At 36.2% G+C, this 21,600-nt stretch overlaps 1 protein-coding gene across 8 annotated transcripts in view; it reads left to right on the top strand.

Annotated features, from left to right (window-relative positions):
• DENND4A (DENN domain containing 4A) overlaps nucleotides 1-21,600 on the top strand; it is a 131,632-nt gene that overhangs the window by 103,308 nt on the left and 6,724 nt on the right. For 4 of the 8 annotated variants that reach the window (XM_033851842.2, XM_019948500.3, XM_033851840.2 and 1 more), the window contains 10 exons: nucleotides 10,815-11,004; nucleotides 14,816-14,910; nucleotides 16,316-16,491; nucleotides 16,586-16,732; nucleotides 17,601-17,799; nucleotides 18,033-18,287; nucleotides 19,238-19,355; nucleotides 19,470-19,496; nucleotides 19,958-20,120; nucleotides 20,285-20,349. In XM_033851842.2, the coding sequence (XP_033707733.1) occupies nucleotides 10,815-11,004; nucleotides 14,816-14,910; nucleotides 16,316-16,491; nucleotides 16,586-16,732; nucleotides 17,601-17,799; nucleotides 18,033-18,287; nucleotides 19,238-19,355; nucleotides 19,470-19,496; nucleotides 19,958-20,120; nucleotides 20,285-20,349 (1,435 nt within the window). Of the gene's footprint in view, nucleotides 1-10,814; nucleotides 11,005-14,815; nucleotides 14,911-16,315; nucleotides 16,492-16,585; nucleotides 16,733-17,515; nucleotides 17,800-18,032; nucleotides 18,288-19,237; nucleotides 19,356-19,469; nucleotides 19,497-19,957; nucleotides 20,121-20,284; nucleotides 20,350-21,600 lie in introns of those variants that run through there. The other 4 variants (XM_033851841.2, XM_019948505.3, XM_033851843.2 and 1 more) reach the window with 2 other exon arrangements.

Genomic DNA, 21,600 nt, shown 5'->3' with positions numbered 1-21,600 from the left:
AGTAAAAATTAGAGTCATATGAAAATGCTTACTGAGCTTCATTATTTATTGCCTTCAAAAATTACCAGCCAGGCATAGGATTTCTCTTTCTGGTTAGGATGGAGTACCTTGTGATACACCTGCATACCTCCCAAAGCAAAAAGCTAGATGAAATATGGAAAGTATTTGTTTAAAGTCATCAGAGAACTGCTGAAACAACTAGAAAGTAGAGGGGCAAGATTCTAGAGAGAGGAGAATTGCAGAGATGAGCTGAAGTTTTATAGCTACTTTTTCCTTGAGGGCATTTGCTTATTCTGAGCACAGAGCAAGAGGTTGCAAATCCAGGCTTTGCCTTATCAGAGGACTGTGGAGAGGTGAGGGTGCCAGCAGGACTTTTGGGATCTTGTAGAGCTGGAGAGACAAAAATAGAGACTGGACGGTTCTCAGATACACAACTTTTTTCCTTCAGGACATTTTCCAAATACTGATACTGCATGAAACATTAGTCTGAAAACATAAGCAGAATGTCTCTGATAATTAAGAGTTCTCAGCAGTTTCGTGGTGCTGGGAATACAATAGCTTAGTTCATAAGCTGCTGGGAGCTGGTGAAAGTGAGGGCAGGGAAGCTTTGGTGTACACACCAGGCCCTTAGTTCAAATTCCTGCAGAGCCATGCCTTAGGAGCATTGGCAAAACAGAGGTAGACTGAACCTGACCAAAACTGCAACCTAGGCTGGACTCAGCTCAGTCTGTGATTAGATTAAACTAATCAGCCTTTACTCTAACAAGGAAAAAGTGTGTCCTTTCCAGAGGACCAGAACATCAACTGGAGTCCTTACAGTTTTTTATATATAATTTTTTATATTCTATTACTGAATTAAAAATAGCTATACTGAGGGACCTCCTTGGTGATCCAGTGGTTAAGACTCCACACTCCCAGTGCAGGGGGCCCGGGTTCCATCCCTGGTCAGGGAACTAGATCCTGCGTGCCTCAACTAAGAGCCTGCATGCTGCAACTAAAGATCCCACACACCACAACTAAAGATCCCGCACACTGCAGCGAAGATCCCAAGTGCTGCAACTAAGACCAGTGCAGCCAAATAAATAAATATTAAAAAAAAAAAAAGAAAGCTGTACTGAGAGACAAGGACCATAATTAAAAACAAAAGAAAAACAGATGGAGGAAACAGACCTTCAGGTGATCTAAATATTTGAATTAGCAAGATACTTTGAAGTAATTAAAATATGTCCAAGAAAATAGAGAAAAGGGTGAGAAAAAAAAGCTAGAAACATGCAAAATTTCACCAGGTAATTATCTTTTGAAAAGAACCAGTGTAAATTCTAGAACTGAAAAAGATGCGAAATTAAGAAAGCTGTAGTTAGATTTAAAAGACAAAAAAAAAAAAAAAAAAAACAGGAGAAGAAAGATTAGTAAACTAGTTGGGAAGTTAGTAGAAAATATCACACTGAAATACAGACAGGGAAAAAACATTGGAAAATACAGGAAAAAATGTGGGGTTTAGTGAAAATGCCTAACATTGATGTAATTTAGTTCCAGAAGAAGAAGAAAAAAAGGGGTAGAAGGAACATTTAAAAAGCTAATTGCCAAGAATTTTCCAAAAGTGATTAAAGATGTCACTCACATATTTAGAAGATCTACAAATGTCAAGCAGAATAAATGCAAAAAAAACAAAAAAAACACCCTATACTTAGACATCTTATGTTAAAATAGATGAAAATGAAATACAAAGAGAAAATCCAAAAAGGAGCCAAAGAAGAGAGAGCTATTACCTTCAAAAGAGCAGCAGTAAGAAAGCTGACAGTTGTCTTCTGAATAGAAAATTTGATGTCAAAAGACACTGGAAAGACATCTTTAGAGTACTGAAAGAAAATGACTGCCAACCTGTTTTTCTGTACCCAGCAAAAATACTCTTTAAAAATTTGGGTGAGAGCTTTAGTTCCACTGTGGTAACATAAGACTACTAAAGCCTGTCCCTCCCACTGATTTACAACTAAAAACTCCAAACAAAATACAAAAAAAACTATCTAAGATTCTGAAAAATAAAAGCATCAGATTGTGGGGAAATTTTCCCATTTTCTTTCTCATACATTTTTGCTCCAAGAGCAGGTCCCAGTCACAGTGTGGCATGGCATCCCTGGCAGCTAAAACTTCAAGTGAATCCCCATATTTCCTGGACAGAGGAACCAGAGAAGGGAGCCTCTGTGGGCTGGAGAGTATGAGGGGAATCTGTGAAAGAAGGATTCCTAATTCTGTGTGTGGCCCACACAAGTCTGAGCCTCACCCTTGAGCTACACATACATGGGATAGATGCAGACCAGCATGGACAAGGCTTAGAGAATTAAACTGGGGATTAAATCACCACCTACAAAAATCAAAACACAAATTACAATCTGAACATAACTTAGTTGACTGCCTGCTAATACAATAGCTCAACATTCTCCAAGAGATTATAAAAGTACCCAGACTACACAGCATAACATTCATGGTGTCCAAAATAAAATCCAAAATTACTTGAACCAGGAAAATGTGACTAATTCTCAAGGGAAAGACAACCCTGAGATAACCCAGATGTTGGAATTATCAGATGGAAACTTTAAAGCAGCTATTATAACTAGATTCCCTGAAGTAAAGAAAAAACACATTTCAAATAAGAAAAGAAAGGAACTCTTAACCAGAAAAATTATTTGTCAAAAAATTTTATCATAAAAAATACACTCTGAAATAAACTTATTGGATGGGTTCAGTAGCAGAATGGAGATGACAAAGGAGAGTCATTGAACTTAAAGATTAAGTAACAGAAATTATGCTGTTGGAAGAACAGAGAGAGACTTTATAAAAATGAACAGAGCCTCAGAGACTTGTGGGACAATATCAAAATGTATAACATAAAATTGGGATTCCAAAAGAATTGGAGAAAGAGATTATGGTAGGAAAAATATTTGAAGAAATAATGGATAAAATTTCCCAAATTCAGTAAAAGATTTAGATTTGCAGATACTCAGTAAACTATAGACAGGATAAACTCAAAGAAAACAACACCTATATATACATAAAAGCAAACTGTTAATAACCAAAGATATCCATTTCTAATAAAAAATAACTGCTAGAAAAAAAAAAAGAATAGTATCTTGAATGCTACTAAACAAAAATGACACATTACCTACAGAGGAATAAGGATTTGAATGGCCACTTGTTTTCATCATAATCTGTGGAGGGAAGAATACAGTGGAACAACACTTTTAACCTGTTGAAGAAAAGGCCTGTCAACCCAGAATTCCATATCCAGTGAAAATATTCTTTAGGGGGTGAAGGTGAAATAAAAACATTTTCAGATAAAGGAAAAGAATTCATGACTAGCAGACCTGCTGTATAAAATATGCTAAAGGAAGTTCTTCAGGCTGAGGAAAAATTATACCACAAAGAAATCTGGGTCTTTGGAAATGAAGAAAGAGCAAAATAGATGGTAAATATCAGGTTAATATGAAAGACCCCCCCTTTTTTTTTTTAATACAGCAGGTTCTTATTAGTCATCCATTTTATACACATCAGTGTATTCATGGCAATCCCAATCTCCCAATTCATCCCACTCCCAGCCGCTTTCCTGCCTTGGTGTCCATACGTTTGTTCTCTACATCTGTCTCTCAATTTCTCCCGTGCAAACCAGTTCATCTGTACCATTTTTCTAGGTTCCACATATATACGTTAATGTACGATATTTGTTTTTCCTCTTTCTGACTTACTTCACTTTGTATGACAGTCTCTAGATCCATCCACGTCTCTACAAATGACCCAATTTCGTTCCCTTTTATGCTGAGTAATATTCCATTGTATATATATATACCAAATCTCCTTTATCCAGTCGTCTGTCGGTGGGCATTTAGGTTGCTTCCATGACCTGGCTATTGTAAATAGTGCTGCAATGAACATTGGGGTACATGTGTCTTTTTTAATTATGGTTTTCTCTGGGTATATGCCCAGTAGTGGAATTGCTGGGTCATATGGTAATTCTATTTTTAGTTTTTTAAGGAACTTCCATACTGTTCTCCATAGTGGCTGTATCAATTTACATTCCCACCAACAGTGCAAGAGGGTTCCCTTTTTTCCACACCCTCTCCAGCATCTGTTGTTTGTAGATTTTCTGATGATGCCCATTCTGACTGGTGTGAGGTGATACCTCATTGTAGTTTTGATTAGCATTTCTCTAATAATTAGTGATGTTGAGCAGCTTTTGATGTGCTTCTTGGACATCTGTATGTCTTCTTTGGAGAAATGTCTATTTAGGTCTTCTGCCCATTTTTGGATTGGTTTGTTTGTTTTATTAATATTGAGCTGCATGAGCTGTTTATATATTTTAGAGATCAATCCTTTGTCCCTTGATTCGTTTGCAGATATTTTCTCCCATTCTGAGGGTTGTCTTTTCATCTTGTTTATGGTTTCCTTTGCTGTGCAAAAGCTTTTAAGTTTCATTAGGTCCCATTTGTTTATTTTTGTTTTTATTTCCATTACTCTAGGAGGTGGATCAAAAAAGATCTTGCTGTGATTTATGTCAAAGAGTGTTCTTCCTATGTTTTCCTCTGAGTTTTATAGTGTCCAATCTTACATTTAGGTCTCTAATCTATTTTGAGTTTATATTTGTGTATGGTGTTAGGGAGTGTTCTAATTTCATTCTTTTTTTTTTTTTTTTTTTGCCGTACGTGGGCTTCTCACTGTTGTGGCCTCTCCCGTTGCGGAGCAAAGGCTCCGGAAGCGCAGGCTCAGTGGCCATGCCTCACGGGCCTAGTCACTCCACAGCATGTGGGATCTTCCTGGACCGGGGCACAAACCCATGACCGCTGCATCGGCAGGCGGACTCTAAACCACTGCACCACCAGGGAAGCCCTAATTTCATTCTTTTAAATGTAGCTGTCCAGTTTTCCCAACACCACTTGTTGAAGACACTGTCTTGTCTCCATTTTATATCCTTGCCTCCTTTGTCATAGATTAGTTGACCATAGGTGTGTGGGTTGATCTATATTTCTGTTTTTGTGCCAGTACCATATTGTCTTGATGACTGTAGCTTTGTATTATAGTCTGAAGTCAGGCAGTCTGATTCCTCCATCTCCACTTTTTGCCCTCAAGACTGCTTTGGCTATTCTGTCTCCATACAAATTTTAAGATTTTTTGTTCTAGTTCTGTAAAAAATGCCATTGGTAATTTGATAGGGATTGCACTGAATCTGTAGATTGCTTTAGGTAGTATAGTCATTTTCACAATATTGATTCTTCCAATCCAAGAACATGGTATATCTCTCCATCTGTTGGTATCATCTTTAATTTCTTCCGTCAGTATCTTACAGTTTTCTGCATACAGGTCTTTGGTCTCCCTAGGTAGGTTTATTCCTAGATATTTTATTCTTTTTGTTGCAGTGGTAAATGGAAGTGTTTCCTTAATTTCTCTTTCAGATTTTTCATCATTAATATATAGGAATGCAAGAGATTTCTGTGCATTAATTTTGTATCCTGAAACTTTACCAAATTCATTGATTAGCTCTAGTAGTTGTCTGGTGGCATCTTTAGGATTCTCTATGTATAGTATCATGTCATCTGCAAACAGTGACAGTTTTACTTCTTTTCCAATTTGTATTCCTTTTATTTCTTTTTCTTCTCTGATTGCCATGGCTAGGACTTCCAAAACTATGTTGAATAATAAGGGTGAGAGTGGACATCCTTGTCTTGTTCCTGATCTTAGAGGAAATGCTTTCAGTTTTTCACCATTGAGAATGATGCTTGCTGTGGGTTTGTCATATATGGCCTTTATTATGCTGAGGTAGGTTCCCTCTATGCCCACTTTCTGGAGGGTTTTTTTATCCAGCGGTGTTGAATTTTGTCAAAAGCTTTTTCTGCATCTATTGAGATGATCATATGGTTTTTATTCTTCAGTCTGTTAATATGGTGTATCACATTGATTGATTTCCGTATATTGAAGAATCCTTGCATCCCTGGGATAAATCCCACTTGATCATGGTGTATGATCCTTTTAATGTGTTGTTGGATTCTGTTTGCTAGTATTTTGTTGAGGATTTTTGCATCTATATTCATCAGTGATATTCTGTAATTTTCTGTTTTTGTAGTATCTTTGTCTGGTTTTGGTATGGGTGATGGTGGCCTCATAGAATGAGTTTGGGAGTGTTCCTTCCTCTGCAAATTTTTGGAAGAGTTTGAGAAGGATGGGTGTTAGCTCTTCTCTAAATGTTTGATAGAATTCACCTGTGAAGCCATCTGGTCCTGGACTTTTGTTTGTTGGAAGATTTTTAATCATAGTTTCAATTTCATTACTTGTGATTGGTCTGTTCATATTTTGTTTCCTCCTGGTTCAGTCTTGGAAGGTTATACCTTTCTAAGAATTTGTCCATTTCTTCCAGGTTGTGCATATCATTGGCATAGAGTTGCTTGTAGTAGTTTCTTAGGATGCTTTGTATTTCTGCGGTGTCTGTTGTAACTTCTCCTTTTTCACTTCTAATTTTATTGATTTGAATCCTCTCCCTCTTTTTCTTAATGAGTCTGGCTAATGGTTTACCAATTTTGTTTATCTTCTCAGAGAACCAGCTTTTAGTTTTATTGATCTTTGCTATTGTTTTCTTTGTTTCTATTTCATTTATTTCTGCTCTGATCTTTATGATTTCTTTCCTTCTGCTAACTTTGAGTTTTCTTTGTTCTTCTTTCTCTAGTTCCTTTAGGTGTAAGGTTAGATTGTTTATTTGAGATTTTTCTTGAGGTACGCTTGTATAGGTATAAACTTCACTCTTAGAACTGCTTTTGCTGCATCGCATAGGTTTTTGGATCATCATGTTTTCATTGGCATTTGTCTCTCGGTATTTTTTGATTTCCTCTTTGATTTCTTCAGTGATCTCTTGGTTATTTAGTAACGATTGTTTAGCCTCCATGTGTTTGTGTTTTTTACGTTTTTTTCCCTGTAATTGATTTCTAATCTCATAGCATCATGGTCAGAAAAGATGCTTGATATGATTTCAGTTTTCTTAAATTTACTGAGGCTTGATTTGTGACCCAAGTTATGATCCATCCTGGAGAATGTTCTGTTTGCCCTTGAGAAGAAAGTGTAATCTGCTGTTTTTGGATGGAATGTCCTATAAATATCAATTAAATCTGTCTGGTCTATTGTGTCATTTAAAGCTTCTGTTTCCTTATTAATTTTCTGTTTGGATGATCTGTCGATTGGTTTAAGTGAGGCATTAAAGTCCCCCACTATTATTGTGTTACTGTCGATTTCCTCTTTTATAGCTGTTAGCAGTTGCCTTACGTATTGAGGTGCTCCTATGTTGTGTGCATATATATTTATAATTGTTACACCTTTTTCTTGGATTGATCCCTTGATCATTATGTAGTGTCCTTCCTTGTCTCTTGTAACATTCTTTATTTTAAAGTCTATTTTATCTGATATGAGTATAGCTACTTCAGCTTTCTTTTGATTTCCATTTGCATGAAATATCTTTTTCCATCCCCTCACTTTCAGTCTGTATGTGTCCCTAGGGCTGAAGTGGGTCTCTTGTAGACAGCATATATATGGGTCTTGTTTTTGTATCCATTCAGCAAGTCTGTGTCTTTTGGTTGGAGCATTTAATCCATTCACGTTTAAGGTAATTATCAATAATGTATGTTCCTATGAGCATTTTCTTAATTGTTTTGGGTTTGTTTTTGTAGGTCCTTTTCTTCTGTTTCCCACTTAGAGAAGTTCCTTTAGCATTTGTTGTAGAGCTCGTTTGGTGGTGCTGAATTCTCTTAGCTTTTGCTTGTCTGTAAAGCTTTTGATTTCTCTGTTGAATCTGAATGAGATCCTTGCCGGGTAGAGTAATCTTGGTTGTAGCTTCTTCCCTTTCATCACTTTAAGTATATCATGCCACTCCCTTCTGGCTTGTAGAGTTTCTGCTGAGAAATCAGCTGTTAACCTTATGGGAGTTCCCTTGTATGTTATTTGTCGTTTTTCCCTTGCTGCTTTCAATAATTTTTCTTTGTCTTTAATTTTTGCCAATTTGATTACTATGTGTCTCGGTGTGTTTCTCCTTGGGTTTATCCTGTATGGGACTCTCTGCACTTCCTGGACTTGGGTGGCTATTTCCTTTCCCATGTTAGGGAAGTTTTTGACTATAATCTCTTCAAATATTTTCTTGGGTCCTTTCTCTCTCTCTTCTCTTTCTGGGACCCCTATAATGTGAATGTTGTTGCATTTAATGTTGTCCCAGAGGTCTCTTAGGCTGTCTTCATTTCTTTTCATTCTTTTTTTCTTTATTCTGTTCCATAGCAGTGAATTTCACCATCCTGTCTTCCAGGTCGCTTATCCGTTCTTCTGCCTTAGTTATTCTGCTATTGATTCCTTCTAGTGTAGTTTTCATTTCAGTTATTGTATGGTTCATCTCTGTTCTTTAATTCTTCTAGGTCTTCGTTAAACATTTCTTGCATCTTCTCGATCTTTGCTTCCATTCTTTTTCCGATATCCTGGATCATCCTATCATTATTCTGAATTCTTTTTCTGGAAGGTTGCCTATGTCCACCTCATTTAGTTGTTTTTCTGGGGTTTTATCTTGTTCCCTCTGCCTTTTCATCTTGTCTGTCTTTCTGTGAATGTGGTTTTTGTTCCACAGGCTGCAGGACTGTAGTTTTTCTTGGCTTCAGCTGTCTGCCCTCTGGTGGATGAGGCTATCTAAGAGGCTTGTGTAAGTTTCCTGATGGGAGGGACTGGTGGTGGGTAGAGCTGACTGTTGCTCTGGTGGGCAGAGCTCAGTAAAACTTTAATCCACTTGACTGTTGATGGGTGGGGCGGGGTTCCCTCCCTGTTGGTTCTTTGGCCTGAGGCAACCCAACACTGGAGCCTACCCAGTCTCTTTGGTGATGCTAATCGCTGACTCTGGGAGGGCTCACGTCAAGGAGTACTTCCCAGGACTTCTGCTGCCAGTGTCCTTGTCCTCACAGTGAGACAGAGCCACCCCCCCACCTCTGCAGGAGCCCCTCCAACACTAGCAGGTAGGTCTGGTTCAGTCTTATTTGGGGTCACTGCTCCTTCCCCTGGGTCCCGATGGACACACTACTTTGTGTGTGCCCTCCAAGAGTGGAGTCTCTGTTTCCCCCAGTCCTGTCGAATTCCTACAGTCAAATCCCACTAGCCTTCAAAGTCTGTTTCTCTAGGAATTCCTCCTCCCGTTGCTGGACCCCCAGGTTGGGAAGCCTGACGTGGGGCTCAGAACCTTCACTCTAGCGGGTGAACTTCTGTGGTATAAGTGTTCTCCAGTTTGTTAGTCACCCACCCAGCAGTTATGGGATTTGACTTTATTGTGATTGTGCCCCTCCTACCGTCTCGTTGTGGCTTCTTCTTTGTCTTTGATTGTGGGATATCTTTTTTTGGTGATTTCCAGTGTCTTTCTGTCAGTGATTGTTCAGCCGTTAGTTGTGATTCCGGTGTTCTCGCAGGAGGGAGTGAGAGCATGTCCTTCTACTCCGTCATCTTGAACCAATCTCTATAAGACCCCTTTTTTAAAACCTTTTTTTTTTTAATTTTTACTGAAGTATGGTTGATTTACAGTGTCGTGTTAGTTTCAGGTATACAGCACAGTGATTCAGCTATATACACATATATATTCTTTTTTTTTTAATTTATTTATTTTTGGCTGCATTGGGTCTTCATTGCTGCACGGGGGCTTTCTCTAGTTGCAGCGAGTGGGGGCTACTCTTCGTTGTGGTGCGTGGGCTTCTCATTGCGGTGGCTTCTCTTGTTGCAGAGCATGGGCTCTAGGCACACAGGCTTCAGTAGTTGTGGCTCTCGGGCTCTAGAGCACAGGCTCAGTAGTTGTGGCGCATGGGCTTAGTTGCTCCATAGCATATGGGATCATCCTGGACCAGGGCTCGAACCCACGTCCCCTGCTCTGGCAGGCGGATTCTTAACCATTGCACCACCAGGGAAGTCCCTTAAAACCTTTTTAAATTCCTTAAAATACTTGCAGTTGGACAAAACAAAAATTTGAACGTTATCTCATGGGGTTTTCAGTATGTGTAGAGGTTTCATAGTGATTAAGAGACTCACCCTACTGACATTCGTTATCGGTATATTATTATATATGAAGTGGTACAATACTAATTTTAAGTCAACTGTAAATGATTAGGTATATGTATTGCAATCCCTAGAGCACCCACTAAATAAAAAACACAATGAGATATAGCCAAAAAGCCAATAAAAATTTTCAAGTAATATTAAAAGTAACTCAGTAACACATACACACACACACCTGTGTATTATCTGGGCAGTGGAATTACAGTTATTAAAAAAAATTTTTTTCTTCATACAAAAGTCTATCAAATTTTCTTACATATTACTGGTGTAACCAGGAAAAAATACTTCTACTTTGGTGTTCTCAAAAATGAAAACTAGAAATACATGTCTTTGAAACCTGGATTGTTATGGAAAAGAATAAAATGTAAACATAAATGAAATTAAAAGAGATTAAAATGTAATTTTCTAATGGTATCATCCTGGGCTGGGATTTGCAGGGAAGAAAATTAACAATAAACAAAGACTTCAAGTTAGCAGTTATCTAACTAACAGGTATCTGCTTTGATCTAACTAAGAAATGCTGTCTTAAAAATTGATCTCCAGCTCATGTTTGTCCAGTATGCCCTTGTAAAATTGGTTGGGGTTTTTTTTCCACTAGAAGTTGTAATGTTAATTAACTGATCATCTGAGTAATTAGGCGTTTCCTCTGCCTTTGAAGTGAACTTTTAAATAACTAACTTTAAATATGAAGGAAATTAAGCTTATAATTATGTCCTTAGGATCAAAGTTCTGATCGTACCAGTCTTTCTTCAGTGGGAGCCCAGGATTCTGAATCTACCTCTTTAACAGATGAAGATGTCTGCCACGAGTTGGAAGGAGCCACTTCTTGCCAGGAAAGCAGTGCCACTGCAGGGACTAAGGGAATTGATTTCAGCAGAACAAGCCTGGAAGGTTCTTCCTCCTTAGAAGGTTTGTCCAAACAGCTCGGTCATACTGCATTTGATTTGTGGTACCTTTACTTTTTCTCCTTTATGTTTAATTTTGTAAAAGATTTGCATGGCTCAAAACAATACAGAACCACGGCACTTTCAGAGAAGTCTAGCTTCTTCCATCCTCATCCCTTAATCTTGGTTTGTTACTGTCCCTAGAGGTAGCCATTTTTATTCATTTTGATTTATCCTTTCATTGTTGCTTTTTTTAATGTGCTTTTTTTTAATGTGTTTTAAAAAGTATGTGTGTGTTTGTGTGTTCTTAACACCTCCTTGTCTTCTTACTCAAAAGGTAACATGCTATAAACACTTAACTGTTCCTTGCTTTTTTCACTTAACACTATATGCTGAAGAGCATTCCATATCATCACATAGTGTTGTCCCTCATTCATTTTTACGGTTGCATTGTTCATCATGTGTGGATGTATTGGTTTATTTTAACCACTTCCCTGTTGATGGACTTTAAGTTCTCAGTGTTTAACTGTTACAAATAATACTGTGATGCATATATGTCATATTATACTTTTGCCAGGGTATTTTTGGAAGATACTTCCAAGTTTTTCCTTGAAGTGATATTGCCAGGTTCCTTCCTCAGGGGTATACTGTTTTGTATTCCCACAGGTAGTATATAAGAATACCTATTTTGGGCTTCCCTGGTGGCGCAGTGGTTGAGAGTCCACCTGCCGATGCAGGGGACACGGGTTCGTGCCCTGGTCCGGGAAGATCCCACATGCCGCGGAGCGGCTGGGTCCGTGAGCCATGGCCGCTGAGTCTGCACGTACGGAGCCTGTGCTCCGCAACGGGAGGGGCCACAGCAGTGAGAGGCACGCATACCGCAAAAAAAAAAGAATACCTATTTCCCCACAGCCTTGTGAAGAAAATATGTTAGCACACTTTTCAGATTTTTGCCATCTGATAGGTGAAGAATGTATTTCAATTTAGTTTTCATTTTTCTTTATCTTATAAATTAAGTTGCATATCCATTTATGTGTTTAAGGACTATTTGTGTTTCTTTTTCTGTGAACTGTCCTTTGCCTACATTTCACTTTCACTTTTTGGTCCTCCCCACTTTTTTTAAGTTTTAATAGCTCTTTTTTATGTTAGGGAATTAATCCTTTGTCTCTTATATAAGTGGCAGATGCTTTTTCCAAGTTTGTCAAGTTCAGGGATTTTTATTTTCCCCACATAAAACTTTTTAATTTTATGTCATCAAATTTATCAGTTTTTGCCCTATTGCTTCTGGATTTTGAGTTATTAGGAAAGATTTCCCCTTCCCTAGGCTCACCACTGTTTTCTTCTCATACTTCTCTGATTTCCTTTTTAACATTTTCTGGGGTCAGCAGACTTTTTCTGTAAAGGGCTATATTGTAAATAGTTTAGGTTTTGTGGGCCACATACATCTCTGTCACATATTCTTTTTTGTCTTTTTCTTTTTTTTAACAGTGCTTTAAAATGTTAAAATTATTCTGAGTTTGTGGTCATACAAAAATAGATTTGACCCCTGATTTAAATATTTAATCCATTTGAAAGTTATCCTGTTATATGATGTGAGGAATGAATGCATTATAATGTTTTTCAAATTTGCATCTTTGCTACTTTAAAAAGCTTTTATTGTGGAAATAGTCAATCACAAAAGTAGAAGGAATAGCACAATGAACTCCCACGTACCCTTCACACAACTTCAGCAACTATCAACAAATGGCCAATCTTGTTTTATCTTTTCCACCTCTCTTCTGCTGCCAACATTTTTTCCTTCCCCACTGGATTATTTTAAAGTAAATCCCAAACAATATATAATTTTATTCATAAATACTTCAACATGTATTGATATATCTAAAACATAAGGACTTTAATGTTATATCTTTGTAACTTTTTATTAAAGTTTATTTAATACATTTATTATTTACTCTATGTTATACATGTAGTGTGTACATTTTTATGTATGTAAACACTGTACATTTCACAAATTGAGGACAACTGATTAACCAGTATCAGATTAAGAGGCAGAACCTTGGGACTTCCCTGGTGGTCCAGTGGTTAAGACTCTTTGCTCCCAATGCAGGGGGCCTGGGTTCGATCCCTGGTCAGGAAGCTAGATCCCACATGCCACAACTAAAGAGCCTGCATGCCGCAATGAAGCTCCTGCATAATGCAGCTTAAGACCTGGTGCAGCCAAATAAATAATGTTTGCGGGGGGTGGAGAAAAAAGAAAGAAACACAACATAAACAGCATCCAGAACCCCCTCTCATAACCACATCTACTCACCACTCCCTTCACAGATGAACATCATCTTCTAACACTGTATGTCAGCATGGCCATTTTTGAACATGTTATGGACTCATACAGTATCTTTTGTGAAGCATTCATTTGTTTTCAAAACAAAATTGTAGTATTATTATCATATTTTTAATGTGACAATATTTATCATATATCTTATATAAAATATATACTTAAATTTTCACAACTATCTCACGAAACTCTTTTTATAGGTGGTTTGTTCAAATTGAGACCCAAACAAGGTCCACTTGTTGCATTTGTTTGATATGTCTACTAACTTCCTCTCATCTTTGTTCCCTGTTTTTTCCCCCTTTCGTATATTCATGAAGAAATCAGGTGATTAGTTCCCAGCCTCTTATTTTTTTTTTCTAACATGCAAGAACTGTTTATTGAGCTAAGTAAATAAGACTTACCTCACAACCTGATTCGTATTTGCTAAAAAGAATATTTATTCTGTGCTGTAGATTGATGAGATATAAGAGGTAGGCTGCCCACATAAATGACTGAATTAGTCAAGGCTGATAGCAATTTTGAACTAGCTTTAGCAGACGGGGATTACAGAAGGTTATTGGGGGACCATCAGGAAAGAACTCTAGTTGCCACCATTTCTAATCATCTTCAAGGATGATGTGAAGCTTCAGCTCTCTCTCCACCTCTCTGCTTGTCTGTGTGGCAGAGCCTAGGGCTAGAGGAAGCTCTAGAGCTATCTTTTTTTTCTCCCTTGTCATTTATTTGCTGAAGCAATCAGATCATTAGTCTGGATTATGCATCCCCATGGTGGTGTTTAACATGTTTTCCTATCCTCTCTATTTCTTGGAACTGATAGTTTATACTGTTACTTTTTTTTAACCTTTATATTTATAAAAATACCATTGTTCATTCATAAAATGTAGTAACTACTGGGAAAAAAAAAGTATAGAAAATGTATTGATTACTTCCAGTTTTCCTAACTAGATATAGCCACTGTCAGCAATTGACTTGACCACAGAACTGCCCTTATTTTGTTGTCATTTTAATACCTGCTAATATCCCTTTGCTCTTAAGAATGTACTTGGAAACTCTTCCTAGTGTTTAAAAGCAAGAGTACTGTTCCAGATTTTAAAGATCCTTATAAGGCAGAGAGTTGCCGGTAATTCTTTTCATGATCTGAAATAAGATCAGCTATTTTATACTTTTTAGATCTTAGAACTAAACACTTTCTTTTATCTAAAACATGTAAGAATAGAAACAGCAAAACAGTAATTACAAACAACTGGAATGCCTTCTAGTCTGTACAAAGTGCTTAATAAGTGAGTAATGAATTAAAGCACATTTCCTTAGGTGTACACAAAGGCATATGTTGAAAAACATTTTTCATTATTTATTTGCTTTTTCTTAAATTACCTTTATCATCTTAAATAGTTTTAAATAAAACTGTTTGACATTTTACCAGAGAATTTATGAAAGTGAAAGATTCTCATATCCTTTCTGTTAATTTTAATGGTTTTGCTCTTTGTTTTTTAATAATGAACAGGATCCTTGTCCAAGTTTGCCTTACCTGGGAAATCAGAAGTGGCATCTTCCTGCAACATGAGTAATACAAATATCTTCCAGAACTATGCAATGGAGGTACAATTTAATCAAAAGAACATCTTCATGTACTACTTAATAAAATTTACATTTCTTAAGTGCTGATAGTCTCTGGTAGAGTGATAAAAAGTGAAATATATGGCATCTGAAAATTTCAGAATGTATATTGCTCCTGAATAAACTTAAAATTTATCTAGTATTTCAGATTATTGAAGTCACATGACTTCTTCTGTTTAGAAAAGTTCCATACTTCCTTTCATGTTTATCAACATACAAAAGCATTTTTATTTCCAGTATTTATATTTACCCCTTGTTTTATGTATGTCCTCTTTGAATTTTTATTACACTTTTATTTTTCTTTTTTGTTTTGGCCGTACCACACGGCATGCGGGATCTTAGTTCCCCAACCAGGGATCGAACCCGCACCCCCTGCGGTGGAAGCACGGAGTCCCTATTTCACAACTTAAACACTTGTAACTAATTTTGCTGTGCAGGCACACTTTTTGGATGAGGATACAGGGAGCAGTTTTGGCATTTGTGTCAACTTTTTCCATCATGTTTTTCATTCTTTGTGTCAGTTTGATGTAGATATCTGCTGGGTATGCTGCTGTATCCCATTTTCTTGCAATAAAAAGGTTATAGTTTTACACTTTAAAAACTTTCCCTAATTTTTGTGTAAAAATTGCTTCCAAATACATTTGTGTTTCTGTTTCACACTAATTCGCATAAATTTGGAAAATAAATTTGCATGCAGCTGGAAAATAAATGATGAGCACTGATGTTGCAGTTTACAAAGTTTCTGATGGCTTCAGGAATTTCTATATTTTAATGTAATGACAGCATTTACATTTATCTATAGCAATGTTTCTTAAACTGTCTGTAGTGACAGACCAGGGTTTTTTTTGTTGCTGATTTTAAGTTCCAATCTGTCATGGCTGTTACTCTTCTAAAATCTACTGATCACCAACTTAGCTGTTACAGCAATTAGTTTACAGGTCTCCAAATCCTCTTCTCAGTTTCTTCACTTAGCTCATCACAAACCAGTAAGAGTTTGTGGACCAGCTCCTTACTGGTGACCACACTTTGAGTAGCACAGATCTATAACATGTAATTACCAGTACCTATTTTGTGTATTAACAAAGTAATACTTGGGTTTAGTTTTCCATTAATAAAATCATGGCAGATTTTATAGTACGTAATTATAATGGTAAAAATCCTCACTTAAATGCAAGTTTCCCTTTCAGGCAAAAGTTTTGGAATAGACTTAGGTGAAATAGTTAAAGATGAGTATATTATATAATGTACTGAATGTAATCCATTCTTCATTTGTAACTTCTGAATCCTTCTGAGTTTTACTTTTCCAGTAGATATATGAATTGAAATGGTTTTTAAATTGTAATTGCACTAACCGGCTTACTTTATAAAATGCTGTTTTCTCCCATAGGTTCTTATCTCGAGCTGCTCTCGTTGTAGAACCTGTGATTGTCTTGTCCATGATGAGGAAATCATGGCTGGCTGGACAGCAGATGATTCAAATCTCAATACAACCTGCCCATTTTGTGGCAATCTTTTCTTGCCCTTTCTGAACATCGAAATAAGAGATTTAAGACGACCTGGAAGGTAATGATTTATGCTTTTCTTCCCCTTCATGTTTAAGGATCATGTTTCCTAGAATATCTCTTTTCTCAAAAAGCTCCTTTGATTCACATTACAGATACTTTTTGAAGTCAAGCCCGTCTACAGAAAATATGCATTTTCCATCCTCCTTTTCAAGGCAGACAAGGCAGTCTTGTATCTCAACATCAGCCTCTGGTCTTGACACATCTGTTCTCTCTGTTCGAGGGAATTTTGATCTAAATAGGTAATTATGATTATGTGGAACTATATTTTAACAACATATACTATACATTTCAAGTAATGACAGAAGAATTAGCTGACCATTTTAAGGTTTAAATTCCTATGTATAATAGATTCTTAATCTCAAGTTCTTATTCCTAATTAATTATCTCTCTCTCTTGAGGAATTAAGTCAGTACTGAGGTACTTCTACTTTGCAATATTTAATTTTCTACTTAGGAATATTTAATAATCTAAGAAAACATTTGGAGCTGATAGATGAACTATAAAATCAAACTAAGACTTACACAGTAAGCCTAATACAAATAAGTCTGTGCTTAAAACAAATGCGGAAATCGACTCCATTTTGGAGAAGTGCCAAATACACCAAATATAGCTGGGCAAGTGAAGCTATATTGGTAAATGCATGTGCAAAAGAAAATGCCTACATAGTACTAGCAGGCTAGCATGACCTGTTTGATCCTGAATGCTTAGACTGCAAAACTGCAAATCTGTGTGTGTCCCTTCTTTCATCATAGGTCTATTATAGCCCTTTCTTTGTCTCCCACTAGCTCTGACTCCTGAAAGAATAGGTGCCTATTTTTTTTGCTTTGTATCCTCGGGCCTACTGTGGTTCCTGCAGTATAAAAGTTGTCCACTAAATGTTTTGAACAAATGAATGACTCTGTATATTTAAAGTTTACTGGATAAAAAGGAAATTAACATGACTAGGCTACTTTAAACTGTATCCTTTTTCCCAGCCAAAGCCTGATTAACATCTTTCCTTCCTTTTACTTTGCTATGTGCAGCTCTGATTCTAAAGAGAAGAACATGGTCAGTGAAATAAAGTAAATCTAGACAGTGATACGCTTTTTTCTTTTTTCAATGCCCAAGCAAATCAAAGTTGCTCGAAAATACATGTGCCCGAAGTATTCAGATCCCTGCTGATAGATCAAAAGCAGCTTTGTCAAAATGTCCAGTATTTCCAATGGCCAGGAGTGTTAGTACTTATGGCACCTTGGATAAGGAAGACAATGGAGGACAGAAGCTCATTCCTACAGGCAGCCTGCCAACTACTTTACAAGGAGCTACAGTATGTATTTTGGTGTTTTTTACAATTTGGACATTGATAATTTACATATGAGTTTGTTCCCCTTGTGCTAAACAGCCTTATAAGCTTCAATTTTATTATTGTTAAGAAGAGTGTCTTGTTACATGATACAGTTTCATTTCTAATTATATGGAAATCATCGACAGGAATTTTTTTTAATGATTTAGTATCATCAATCTTGTAATTGCTATTTATGGTTTTTATTTATTCAACAGGATTCTTTAGGATTAGAATGGCACCTCCCAAGTCCAGATCCTATCACTGTTCCATATCTTAGTCCTTTAGTGGTATGGAAGGAACTTGAAAGCTTATTGGAAAATGAAGGTGATCATGCAATAACAGTGGCAGACTTTGTGGACCATCATCCAATTGTTTTTTGGAACCTGGTGTGGTATTTTAGACGTCTTGACTTACCCAGTAATTTACCTGGATTGATTCTTTCTTCTGAGCATTGTAACAAGTATTCAAAGGTATGAGAGTAAAAATTAACTAAAAGCCAGTGCTACTGTCACCATTGTAATGTTTGCATATTCCTAATGACAAAAAAGTAATTTTATGCTGAATATTTTTAATAACCATCTGAATCAATAAAGTTGTTGCAAATAATTTTTCTCCTTACAGTCTAGCAGTAAGACAGTCATGTTTTTTAGACTTCTTATAAAGTTTACATAAAATGGACTTGACTTTTTGTTATAGCCTCAAGAATAAACTGTAAATGACTCTTATGAGAAGACTTTGTGAGTTTGCCCCACTCATGCCTCATACCTCCTTCAGAAATAAGCCTAACACTTTAGTTGGACACCTGTAATTCATATCGCAGTCATGTGCTACCATTCTCATTACTTTACTGTGAATTTTTGTTTAACATTTAAGTAGTTTGTTATATGTTCACTCGTATTTTTGATATGTTGCTCTATTAAAGCATTTTTTTTCTTTTTCATATGCTGTCACTGGCACTAAATGGCAAAGTGTCTAAGTTCAGGAACTTTGTCTTCTCCCTTCTTGTACTTCATGTCTGTGATTGTGCATGTGTTTGGATTTTCAGTACATGGGAATGAGAGGTTAGCTCAGTCAGAGCATCTTCGCTAGGGTCTTGAACTGATGGAGAATGGGGCTCCTGGATTCATCTTTCTGTGGAGCCTTAGTCATAAGCTGGTCAAGATTAGCCCTTCATGGTACCCTTTCTCACTGATCTTAGTACTTTGTTAAATCTGCTACTTTAGGGATCGCTGGCTTCTCAACTCAGGTCATCTCCCTTCGGTAGGTTATAAAATGCAGACAAATCAGTGATTTTTCTGTTCTCTTTTCTCTCTTGCACACATGCATCCTAAAAAAATATTTTTAAGGCTCTTTATAAAATATTTACAAAACATTGTCATATAAGGATCATTAATGAATGTTTTTTTATTCTTCAACACAGATTCCTCGCCACTGTATGTCTGAAGACAGTAAATATGTTTTAATACAAATGTTGTGGGACAATATGAAATTACATCAGGATCCAGGACAGCCGTTGTACATCCTCTGGAATGCCCACAGTAAGTGCTGTCATAGAATGTTGATGTCCTTCATATGAGAGTACTCTCTACTTGCTTTAAATAGCCTAAACTAATGTGTAACTGACTTATTTTACACTACTTTTTGTCTTACAGGTCAAAATCGTACTCTTTTGTTTGAGAGTGAGTGTTAAGTTTGATGTTTTTAGTATTATTGTCTTTGGAGGTCAAGGGGTTGTTTTTGTTTTTGTTTTTTGAGTGGTGCTGTGTATGTGCTGGAGGGGTTTTGTTTTGTAGAGTTTTGTTTTTAGCACATTGCTTGTCCCTATCTCTTCTTTGTACTTATTTTTTGTTTGTCTCCATCCCAGGCTGCTGATTTAAAATTCCTTCCAGGGGCTGTATTAAGGAAAACAGTATTTTTAGTTATTGTGTATTTGAGCCTTCAAGCTTATTTTTATCATTATTTGTCTTATTTCTTCCTTTTTTCTTCTTACTTCATTCTTAGATTTCAGTTCTTTTATCTATTGCCCTTAATTTATTTTTATTGCTTTGTAACTTTTTAAATAGCTGTCAGTTGCTGCTTAATTACATTCTGCTTTCTACACAGAACATTTTTCTTCATCTGCTCTTTTGTTCTTTTACAGCCCAGAAGTATCCAATGGTCCATTTATTGCAAAAAGGTGATAATTCATTTAACCAGGAACTATTGAAAAATATGGTAAAAAGCATTAAAATGAATGATGTCTATGGACCAATGAGTCAGATTTTAGAGACACTGAATAAATGTCCTCATTTTAAAAGACAGAGGTAAGTCATTCTTTTAAATGAATATATTGTTCCTCTAAGCAGATTCATATTGTTTGCTGAGTGATTTGTCAGAATATTTCACGCTTATATTAACATAAAAATTTTTGTAGATATGTATAGACTGTTTGAATAGTAATATCTTCTCCACTTCTTTTTCCCCCTAGGAGTTTATATAGAGAAATACTGTTTCTCTCACTTGTGGCACTGGGAAGAGAAAACATTGATATAGGTAATTCAGCATAACATGTAATATTTATATATCATGGTAGAGTTTTCCAAGTGTTTTTATATTGGTAGTCTTAGTTTAATATAAAATTATATTAATATAATACAACTGTGTCTGATTTTTTTAATATAAGGTAAAAGATACTTTGATATTTTGGTCATGTTGGTAATAATAATGATAAATAATGAAAGCTAACATTTTTTGAGGGCTTATTATGTGCCTTACACTGTAGCAAGTAGTTTCTATATTTTATCTCATATAATCCTCAAAATCCCTATGAGCTGGGTACTGTTATCATTTCCATTTTATTACTGAGGCAACTGAGGATCCAAGAGGTTAAATGACTTAAACTTGGGTTTCACAGCAATAATGGAGCCATATCTGAACCAAGCAGTCTTAATTTCCAATCCCATGCTTTTAACTATTGTGTCATATCACTAATGACATTAAGCTTGTTTCAGAAAAAATGTAATGTAGCTAAATATATATTTTAGGAGGTCTCAAACATTTTTGGTTGATCATCTTCTACTCTCAGTTATTGTGCTGGGCCTCCTTTAGAGTAACAAATAGAAAGTAAAAGGATTGAAAAAGATACTCCATGCAAATAGTACTAAAAAGGGAGCTAGAGTGACTATATTAATATCAGAAAAGATAGACTTTAGAGACAAAGAAGGACATTGTATAATGATGAAACAGTCAATCCACCAAGAATTATTAATTGTTTATAATAATTATAACATATATACAACTAACAACAGAGCCCCAAAATATATGAAGTAAAAACTAACAGAATTGGAGGGGGAAATAGACATTCAACCATAATAGAACAACTAGGCAGCAGATCAGCAAGGAAATAGAAGACTTGAACAGCACTGTAAACCAACTAGGCCTAAGAAACATCTACAGAACACACCATCCAACAACAACAAAATACACATTTTTCTCCACTGCACATGGAATATTGTCCAGGATAAACCAAATGTTAGGCCATAAAACAAGTCTCTCAGTAAATTTAAAAGGTTTGAAATCATACAAAGTATGTTCTCTAACCACAGTACAATGAAAAGAGAAATCAATAATAGAAGGAAAATAAAAAATTCACAAGTATATAGAAATTAAACAACACACTCCTAAATAGCAAATTGGTCAAAAAAATCATAATAGAAATTAGACAATACTTTGAGGTAAATGAAAATTAAAAACACAACATACCAAAACTTTGAGATTCAGTGAAAGCAGTTTCTACCTTAAGAA

Source organism: Tursiops truncatus, chromosome 2 (assembly GCF_011762595.2).
Source record: "Tursiops truncatus isolate mTurTru1 chromosome 2, mTurTru1.mat.Y, whole genome shotgun sequence".
Taxonomy (NCBI): Eukaryota; Metazoa; Chordata; class Mammalia; order Artiodactyla; family Delphinidae; genus Tursiops; species Tursiops truncatus.
Note: the sequence above shows the minus strand (reverse complement) of the source record. Positions and strands in the feature narration are given on the sequence as shown.